Source organism: Micropterus dolomieu, linkage group LG14 (genome assembly GCF_021292245.1).
Source record: "Micropterus dolomieu isolate WLL.071019.BEF.003 ecotype Adirondacks linkage group LG14, ASM2129224v1, whole genome shotgun sequence".
Lineage (NCBI taxonomy): Eukaryota > Metazoa > Chordata > Actinopteri > Centrarchiformes > Centrarchidae > Micropterus > Micropterus dolomieu.
Window position 1 is genome coordinate 27,059,713 of NC_060163.1, and position 10,443 is coordinate 27,070,155.

General features: G+C 43.0%; 1 protein-coding gene across 1 annotated transcript in view; it reads right to left on the reverse strand.

The window, feature by feature from the left end:
• a1cf (apobec1 complementation factor) overlaps positions 1–7,651 on the reverse strand; it is a 9,231-nt gene extending 1,580 nt beyond the window's left edge. Inside the window, exons 1-9 of the mRNA XM_046069817.1 lie at positions 7,550–7,651; positions 7,030–7,164; positions 6,812–6,942; positions 5,779–6,017; positions 4,609–4,773; positions 3,928–4,025; positions 3,343–3,480; positions 2,250–2,394; positions 275–513 (exon numbers count right to left, since the gene is read on the reverse strand). Coding sequence (XP_045925773.1) covers positions 275–513; positions 2,250–2,394; positions 3,343–3,480; positions 3,928–4,025; positions 4,609–4,773; positions 5,779–6,017; positions 6,812–6,942; positions 7,030–7,164; positions 7,550–7,651 — 1,392 coding nt within the window. The remainder of the gene's footprint in view (positions 1–274; positions 514–2,249; positions 2,395–3,342; positions 3,481–3,927; positions 4,026–4,608; positions 4,774–5,778; positions 6,018–6,811; positions 6,943–7,029; positions 7,165–7,549) is intronic.
• Between the last annotated feature and the right edge of the window lie 2,792 nt (positions 7,652–10,443).

A 10,443-nucleotide genomic window follows, 5' to 3' on the forward strand; every position in this document is an offset into this window, starting at 1 on the left:
AATACTTGTGATATTTCAGTTTTTCTTTTTTAATAAATTTGCAAAAATTTCTACATTTCTGTTTTTTTCTGTCAAGATGGGGTGCTGAGTGTACATTACTGAGAAATAAAATGAACTTTTTTGATTTTTGGAAAATGGCTGCAATGAAACAAAGAGTGAAAAATTTAAAGGGGTCTGAATACTTTCCATACCCACACTCTACAAAAATAACACAGAAGTTCTACCAGCAAGTATTACCCTGCAAAGAAATCCTGGTTGTCAGCTGTGCTGTTACCTGTGGTGCAGGTTTGATGGCGGTGGCCTTCAGGCTCATGGAGGCGGGGTTCATGGGGGTCAGCTCCATACCCGGCAGCAGGTCATACAGCTTCTCCTCCGCCTGCTTGTCCACCTTCAGGCCATAGGAGGCGCTGCCGCCTCGACCCATGGCTCCGACCCCGGCAGCGTAGGCCAGGTAGCCCCGCCCACCCAGCCCCCGCACCCCGGCAGCCCCTACAGGTACAGTCATGTAAATTTCTACAGGAGATCGAAAAGGCAGTGAAATCAATCAAATCACCGGAAATCAACCGGGAAGAAGAATCAGACAGTCAGACAAATTATTCAGTCAGAGTCAACAGGTACAGCGGTAGTCATGGTAACATTACACCTGTCCTGCTGCGGCGTCTCACGTTCACTGAGGATTATTTCTCTGGATGATTTGTTTTCCAGTTTTTCATCTTCACACCATTCTTCCAGGGTTTAATATTTGATTAACAAAATAAAGTTTCACTTTGATTCAGTGGATCATCTGATTCCTGGTTAACGACAACATTCAGGCATAAAACTTTTTTATAATAACATTCTTTATATTTGGGTGATTTTGATTCGATCCAGTTCAGGTGGACTTTCAAAGCAGTATATGCCCATCATTGAAATAATATTACTGGTGAATTGACCGTTCCAAAAGTGTTGGCATGCCTGTCAATCCCCAAACAGTGGCAGATTTACCACCAGCTGTAGCTGACTTGCTAATTGAGATATTTCAAGTTGTTTATTGAAAAATCCATCTCCAGCCGACTTTTTAAGGGTTTCAAGCTGACTCGTATTAATATGATAAATATATATGATATATAATATATCATGCTAACAGACTGAGGCTAAAGCTAATATGTCCCAGGTAAAAAGTCATCATCCTCACCAGTTGATGATCCGTTTAAACAAACACGATGTTTGTTGAATGGCAGTGTGGAGATAGTTTGTTCTAGTGTTAACTACGGGAATTTGGTTCTTACATGACCCTGTTTAGCTTCTTAGCCTACACGGTCTAATTGTTTGTGTTTGGTGACACAACGCTGACGAGAGTTTCTGAGAGCAAACTTCCCCGTATCCAGTAAAGATCAGGACAGAACCTCTAACGTTAGCTTGAGCTCTGACAGCTTCCAGGACCAGCTCCCACTGTGGAACAGGGATTCTTACGTAACCTCGAATGCCACAGAGTGGGAACTGCCCCTTGGCTTTGGAAGTCATGCAGGCTACTACTGTAGGTAGAAGGCTAGTTAGCCGGGCATGCTAACACTAGCAGTTTACGTGGGGCAGATAAATCCATTCCTTGCTCTTTTGCTCTTTTGATTTTTGTTTTGGAAACTTTTTGTATAAAGAGTATCTCTGCCAATGGTTGCTCAGCTGTGATTGGTCCTCCAGTGTTTGGGGGAGGAGTTCAGCAAACGGTCAGTTCACCAGCAGAAATCTATTTGATCATGTAGAAACGTTCATGCTGTCCTGTGAAAACCCTGTATCTCCAGCTGTGTAGTGTTTCTTCTTATCTGAACTGAAAAAAGAGATGTGGGGTTTTCAACTGACAGCAGCCGTTTAAAATTCAAAACACAAGGGGAGCTCCGACTCAGAAGCAACAGCTTTTTGCATCTTTCCCAAAGACTGAACTTGTTATGTTTTTTGTTTTTTATAAGCAATAAAGTTTATAATCTGAATTAATAAAATTGAATTAGAGCAAAGCTCACAGACCAGCGGCCGCCAAACTTTAGGTCTGCAGTTGGACCCCCAGTACACCACAGAGACTGACAGGCTGACGTGGACTGACTGTTAAACTCAAGGCATTCTGGGTGCTTTCCTGAATCCCTTAAAGCATTCACTTTTTTCTGTTTCTGAATGTGAGCTCACCTTGTAAGTCTTGTTTAACATGCAGCCAGCAGAGAAGGATCATTCACCTTCTTCTGTTTCAGATTAAGAGGGAAGCAAAGTGTGTCCGTCCTCACCTCTAACAGACGGCGTCCTGATCAGACCTCGGCCTCCAACTGGAGCTTTGGCCGGCGGGAAGCGAAACTGACCTGGTATGGCGGTGTAGGCCTGAGGGGCATAAAACACGGGCGGACCAAGATACGCTGCCGTGGGGTCGTAAACCTAGAGGAGGAGGAGAGGGACAAGTGCTTCCTGTTTATCTTTGATAGACATTATTATTAAAAAGGAAATGTTTTGGTTTGGATTATGAGTCAGATAAAATTACTTTTTATCTAGAACGTTTTATTAACGTTTGTTTGTGCTTTATTGTTGTTGTTACTATTTGTTTCTTTTGGGGGGGTTATATATTAATAATAATACTATTTTATTGGCATTAACATTAGTTGCCTTCAGCTGCCTCTTTGCAGTGTAACGATTGAAACTGTCCACTAGATGGAGCTGTTTCCCACAGTGACATCACCTGTACATCCAAGCATCACTACTCCACCCCCTGCTCTGTCTCCATGGAGGTTAACCTTCAGGGAGCAGCTAACAAACAAAGTTTTGTACATAGGGACATCCACCAACGTGTCCCGGAGCAAGACACTTAACCCCTAGTTGCTCCAGAGGCGTGCGACCTCTGACATGTATGTATAGCCAACACATTCACTAAAAGCGTCAGAAAAATGACTAATTATTTTTTATTTTTTAAACATATTCCAGACTGAAAAATCAAAAAGTGCATGTCCTTAAACTGTTTTCATTAATGCATTAAAGCTGCTTTAGGATTAACTTGAGAATAGCACCAAAAACACACAGATTGTAAAGCCTATACGCCAACTATTCTGAAATAATATAATACTGTAAATGTAAAATTAGAATAATCCACTTCTATATTCCTAAATGAGCACACAAATCAAAATACGCAGATAAACAAAACAGTATTCGCGTGTTCACCACTCTAAACATTATGCTTAGAGAACAACAATAAATGATTCCCTTATCACTATGTTGATGTTTCCTCCTCTTCAACAAATACTGTTGTGCGTCAGATTATTTGGAGCGAGGACTTCCTCTTGCAGGACTCGCATGAACCCGGTGTCAGACATTGTGGTGTCTTCGGTGTCCTACCTGTCCCAGAGTGTAGGCAGTGTAGTCGGTCTGCAGCAGAGGTCCTCCCCGCCCGCCAGTCCCTCTGGTGTAACGGACATAACTGTCCTTGTCCACCGGCTTAGCCAGAGTCACCTCGATAGGAGACCCGTCAACCATCTGCAGGGAGCAGGACAAAAAACACATTTCAAAAATGTGGTGGGATGGATGGAAGAGTGAAATAATCTCAGGACTTTCACTCAGGAGACAGAGTCCCGTGTGGAAGAAAGTCAAAGGTGACATGTTTAAAGTTAAATAACATTTTGTAGATGACGTAAATAATCTACTTATTTTAACCCAAACCAAACTACGGCCGTTTCACAACATTTTCCTCGTTAAAAATTCATGTGACTTGTGCATGTTGTTTTGGGACACTTCACAATCGAATCATAGTTATGTAGGTATGAAGGCGTGTTGGTCCTGCCAAACATTGCTTAAGTAAAAGTTTATCCGTATAATCATCAGAATGTAAGATGCAGTGAATCATATTCTATAAGGCCGTTCCCAAAAAAACAAAAGCATGAGGAACGAGTAAACGTGGAACTCTTTGGCTGTGTAGCTGCTGACCTTTCCGTTGAGGGCGTTCATGGCGTTGATGGCGTCTTCTCTCTGAGTAAAATGGACGAAGGCGTAGTCTCTGATCTTCTTCACTCGCTCCACTGCACCTGTAACACGACAAGCTGCTCTGGAAACTCAAGTTTTTATCTTTATTCAGCCTGTATAGATTCTACAGAGTGTTTACTGATAATTCCCAGTGACTTCATAGTCTTGTTTCAAACAAAATTATTGCATCAATGAAAATGCCCAATAATAAATTTCCGCTCCATCTACTGACGCTTTAGCGTAATCCCTAACAAACTTCCTGCACCGTGTAAATATAATGACATTAGACTTTTTTATATTTAAAGAGAGCTTATTAAGTTCAAACCATCTACCAACTCATTTCCTCAGTAGTATTTTCTTTGTAAATCTGTATGTGAACACATCATACTGGTATCATCAGTGAACACAAAAGAAGATTTACAACAAAAAATTAGTAATATGAAAAAGAAATAAAAAGGTTCCTAAAATGGATCCTTGTGGTACACCACAACTTATATGAACTGTGTTTGAAGCCCAAACATTTATTAAATACTGAGCTCTTTTTGACCAAAAGTTTCTCTTTACATCATCTGAAACTTGCTGCACATCAGTAATCCATTGTTATGCTTTGAGAGTTAACTGCTGGGTTGCGTTGTGTTGCAGTACCTGGTCTGAGGCTGTTAAACTCCTTCTCGATGGTCTCCTCGGTGGTCTGCAGCATCAGGTTCCTGACGTAGAGTATCTTGACAGTTGCCATGGTATCCTCGTCCACCTCCACCTCAGGCTCCGCCCAGTCCACGGCGATGGCGTGACCCCACAGCTGAATACGACCTGAGACAACAGGTAGGTTTCACTCTCTTGTGTATCGTCTTTAAAGTCTTTGTTTATGTATTAGGTCTGGAAAACCTCCTCCTGTCTTATGATGCCTTCAAGTCACGCTAGAATTAATAAGAAATGGGAGATCCAGTGAGCTTAGCTCACAGTTCGCAATTTACACATTTCAGTATGCACCTCAGTTTTGGGACCAGGGTTCGGAACATTTTCGGTGTGGCATGTTTGTCACTTCTTTTGAAAATGTAAACGATAAGCTGTGTCATTGGCTATAAATCTCACTGTGAAAATTACTGCACTCAAACATGGTATTCCGTCAGTAAGAAATAGAAGAAATAAATATTGTTGCTAGTGCAGATTATCGGTGAGATACTGAGCCATACATGCAATGGCATTGTTTAGCTAACCCATTGCCAAAGTCTCACTTAAGAATTTATGTTCAACACGTGCTCAGAAATAGACCTAATGAAAGTGTCTTCAGCAGTAATATTTGATTTACAGTGAGTACTGAACTGACTGTTACACCGCTTGCAGTATCTCAATATAAAAACTGGACTCGTGGCCCAACAGGACCACCAGGGACTCAGCAGCTGCTTCAGTGTTTCGTAAAGGATCTTCTGCTCACTGAGGTTTTCAGCTCTGAAGATGTTTATGGTTATTTCTGAAAGCTGTGCTCACCCACATCATTTAGAGTTTTATCTTATCATCACACCTGTCAGAGCTCTTCTTCCACTGGACACCGACCCAGGGACACAGGCTGTGATTGGCTGCTGATAATGCTGTCAATCAAATGGAGACTTTGACCTTTTTTATCAGGTTGTGTTCACTGTTACAAGGTGTTTCTTTAAGCGGAAATGTTGGTACTTTAAAATAACTTGTTAGTGAAACCATTCCAGCTGCATGTGTTTAGTCCATCCCAGCCCCTCAGGTGTGCTTTCATGAAGCGATCCTCTCACTTAAATTTGACAAAAACATAAAGTTGGACATTCAGTGTTCGGTGTCTACCTGGCAGCAGTTTGCGGCGGGCCATAGCGGCTGCTCGGTGGCTCTCGTACTCGACGAAGGCGAAGCCTCGGTTCTTAGATTTGTCGGCAGCGCTGGGGTACACGATGACGTCCACAACCCCATCAGTGACCTTCCTCATCTCAGTCAGGATCTCCTCGCGCTTCTTGGTTTTGGGAATCCCGCCTACAAACAGACGGCAGTTGTCCACGCTGGCACAAACTCCCAGGAGGCGGCCATTCCTGCAGGACGGAAGAGAAGCACAGTGATGAGATGACATTTCCAAACATTTAATCAAATTAAAGAAGGTTATTTTGGATTCAGTCCCTTGTTAACAAAATCGCCAAATTCGGTAATGAATCTCTTCTTACTCTTATTGAAAGTGTCATTCTGCTTCTCAGCTCATTTTCATGTTGGAGGTTCAGTTTGGGAACATTAAAAACTTTAGCCCTAACACTTAGAAATGGACCTCATAAGACTGAATAAAAGATTCTAGATTATTCTGATTCCATAAGATAATTCAATCAAATGCTTCTATCAGTAACACCTGGTCTCTCGGTGGCTGGGATGGTTGGTAGGGTGTTTCTAGATGGATGGCAAGTTGTTATTTGGTGATTTCTGGTTCTGATGTGTTTCTCTGCGAGTGCTTTATGAGGTCCGTTGCTAGGCTGCTGTGTGGTCTCGAGGTTCTGGGGGGTTGATTGATTTTAGCTGGTTGTGCGGCTGTAATGTGTTGCTGGATGATGGGTGGGCTGTTCCTTGGTGGTTGCTTGGATGTTCTGCTTTGCTCCAGTCTTAATACTTGCAGCAGCTCATTAGCATTTCTTTGAGCAGATTCAAGAAGGCTGCTTAACAGCTGATTGAAACTTCGGCCGTTCTGATATCAAGATGAAGGGTTTCTGAACGAACGCAGCACTCGGCAGGCTGTCGAGGAGTCAATAATGAAAATGCAAATGACTGTTGGTTCGCCTCTTGTGTATGTTGCAGAGTCTCGAGTGTGTTGTTGCTGTGGTTGTGTTGTCTGGGAAACCCTGACCTGATCTCATAGTTGTTGAGCTGCTTCATGGCTGCTTTGGCCTCCTGTTTGGTGTTGAAGGTGACGAAGGCGTAACCTCTGTTGTTCCCGTTAAAGTCCATCATCATCCTCACCTCGTAGATCTTACCGAACTGGAGACAGGAAGAGAGGAATGAAAAAAGATTCAAGAACGACAGGCCATCAAGATATCATACCGTAGTTAAAAACACTCCTTTCACCTTCTCACAGAGTGGAACCAGTTCGTCTTCAAACAGATCTCTCGGTAGCTTCCCCACAAAGATCTCGCTGCCTCTCTCCGGTGGCGGCCCGTCCCAGCCAGGCGGCGGGCCTCCGTACCGCCGCTGGCCGTTCTCCTGAAACACACAGCCCAAGAATAAAGAATGAGAACAGTAAAAAACATACAGTAATGATTCTGAAGAATATGTACTAAAGTCTGTTTCCATCTGAGAATCAAGGGCCGGCTGTTCAGGCAACTAAACCAACATCCGTACAACTTTACTTTGCACTTTTTAAATGAATATTCAACATATAACAACATGCAGTATTTTGTGTTTGAAGATCAGTTTTGTTTGTTAAAATGCACATTTAAAGCTTCACACTTGTTGACGGACGCTGAGAAAAAAGACATCGCAGCTTCTAAAAATGTTGTCCCACTTCAGAAAGAAACAGACTGAAATGTAGTAAAATCCTCTCGTCCGCCTCGTCCAGATGTTTCAGACATCTGAAACAGTTTCCTACCTGCTGCAGTTGGTATCCTGTGCGTTGCATGAGCGCTCGCAGTGCTGCCTCCTTCGGCGTCCCCGCCAGCCCGTCCCCGCTTGCTTTCTGATTGGATTCCATTGGGTGTGATTGACAGCAATATGAAAATCAGGGAAATTAGGGGTGCTCACTGGAAAATGACAGAAAACAACAGCATAGGTGTTATTCTTGTTACTGTGTTCTGTGAAGCTTTAAATCAGAGATTTTCAACATTGGCTGTCCCTCGATACGCAGAGTTGTGCAAACTTCCATTCTGATCAACATGAATTTAAAGCTGGTGTGAAAACACCAACACATTGTCACTCCCAACGCTTCACATATGGACGCTTGGTCAGAACCCCTAATGTCGCTTTTTAACGCCCAGGGACGAGTTGGGTGAAGATGGGTTGACAATACAGGAAATCAGCTGCATATAGATGGAGATTTACATTTCAGCAACTTCGACTAATAAAATATCAAACCATAACAGGCAGATTAATAACTCTTTAAGATCATTGATTGTGCACGGCAGCAAGGATCAAGGACGCTGGCAGGATTTCCACTGTTAGTGTAATTAAACAGCAGCCATTCAGTCAACAGTGCAAATCTTGACTCTGTCCCACTTGATGACTTTCAGATGATTGGAAGTTGCCTGAACTGCAGAACATGGGCACAACATTTTAGATGATCTTTGGTAGATGAAGAAGGTGAGGACCGACCGAAAGGCATGCCGGTTACCTGGGAGTGAAACGTGCAGTATCGTAACTTCTATAACATCTAGTTAAACCGATCTTTGTGCTCTTGATGGCTCCCTTTTCAAAACCTTACGAATGTGCCGGTACACCTCTGTGTCCTTGACGACAGAGCAATGGTGGCATAAAGGTTAGATACGCTGCCTTCTGATTGGTCATCAGTTCAGTCCCTGGACCAGCTGGAGAATTCTCCCTCGCTGCCCTTGAGCAAGGCCCCTCACCTCTAACTCTGTGTCCAACAAGTCAGACTGTGCGTTTCTTAAGGGAACTCAGCATCCTGGCTGGAAACAGTACCGACTGGCGTGGGATGTGCACGGCCCAGGACCTGTTCACCCTGCTGCCGTCTGACAAGAGATACAGAAGCCGTCGCACCACCGGACTGCAAATAATCTGCCAAACCGGACGCTTCAAAACGGCAGTCCACACACCAACGGGCGACGTCACGGTGGTTACGTCCACTTCTTTTTACAGGCCGTGTCTCCTCAGAGCTGCTGGTCCTCCATCCTGTTTTCCTGCTACATGATGCGTGTTTGGAAGTCAGCAGCAGAGAGGTCAAGGTCTGTTCAGTAATCATTGACAGAGACTCTGGACAGGCTGCAGCCCGGCTGACTGAGTGGAAACATACAAGGCTTCACCGGGGAATTATGGGAACTGAATTTATTAAACACGCGTGCATTTTTATGCTTCTAAATATGTGAGGGCCTCAGTGACATAAAACCTGCCTTATCCTGTAACTCCTCCCTCCAACTGTAACCCTGAAACCCCGAAACTGAGCCTCAGCCTCAAACAGCATGTCTTAACTCTCTAAAAACATCCTAATCTGCTAAAAGTGCCCTCGCTCTCAGAAAATGAGATGACCTGATGAAATGAACCATCCTCAGTGCCATTCATTAAGCTTTATTTACATGCATTGTTTCAAAAGCAGTCGTGTTTAATAAATCCGTTTAATAAACTGATCAGTAATTAGCATTATAGATGAATACATTTCACTTTCGTTTGGTTGTTCTTCCACCCGGAGAAACAGCCGTGTTCGAATCACTGAGCAGATAAAGAGACGTGGACTGAGCCATGGGAACACAAACACTGTGGTTTATTCAGGCTCAGTCCCACAGACGCCGTCCTGCTGCAGCAAATACTCACTACAGCACCAGAGGTGGATTCATCCTCCGCTGAAAATAGTCCCCAACAGATGTTAGAAACTACAGTGAACCAATAGGCTCAGAGCGGAGAGCCGCCAACAGGATGATGTTTCGTATCAAGAAGGAACATTTTGAAAAACACCACTGAGCCTCTGAATTATCTGTTAAAATAACAAACTGAGCTCACAGAAAGAGAAAGAGCCCTCATCAGCACACAGCTAAGTGGCTACTTTACGCTAACCCTTTGAACCTTAAAGAAAGGCTGATCTAATCAGTTTAATGCTAAACAGCCTGCTGCTGCATCTTCACTGCATCCATTAGCATGCTGATCACTTCCTGTCCTTCTTTCTTTCTTTCTGTTCAATTTCAAAGAGAAACTCAGCAGTGAAAATGAGAGATGAGCACTTCACATCAGAGAGGGAGGGACGAGCGAGAGAGCAAGGAAAACAGAGAGAGGTCGAAGGTCACGGGATGACAATGATGATGAGAGCAGCTACAAACACACGACGTCTCTTTGCAGCGTTTGAAGCTGCAAAATTCAGCTGTTTTGTTTCTGTGTCGCCTCTGAAAACGTGTTCAAACTCTCAACTTTATTTAAAACTCTGCAAGGAGCAAAAAAGATCCCAAATCTGTCGGGCTGAACTTATTAATATGGTATTCAAGTAAAAGTAGAAATACCGTCTAAAAATAGTCTCCTACAAGTAAAAGTCCTGAATTCACATTGATACTTAAGTAAAAGTAAATGTCTGTATTGATGTAGTATCATCAAAACGTACTGAAAGCATCAAAAGGAAAAGTACTCAGAACGTAAACTGGCTCATTTCCTTGAGTTCATTATGTTTTTATCACTAATGAAAACATAAAAGATTATTTTACTGCTTGTTAATGTGGAGCCACTTTTAGATACTTTGTGTACTTGTGTATTGGTAGTAAAGTACTGCATCATATCAGATGTTTTCTTCTGTAAAAAGTAACTACAGATAAATACAGAGCAGTTTAAAGT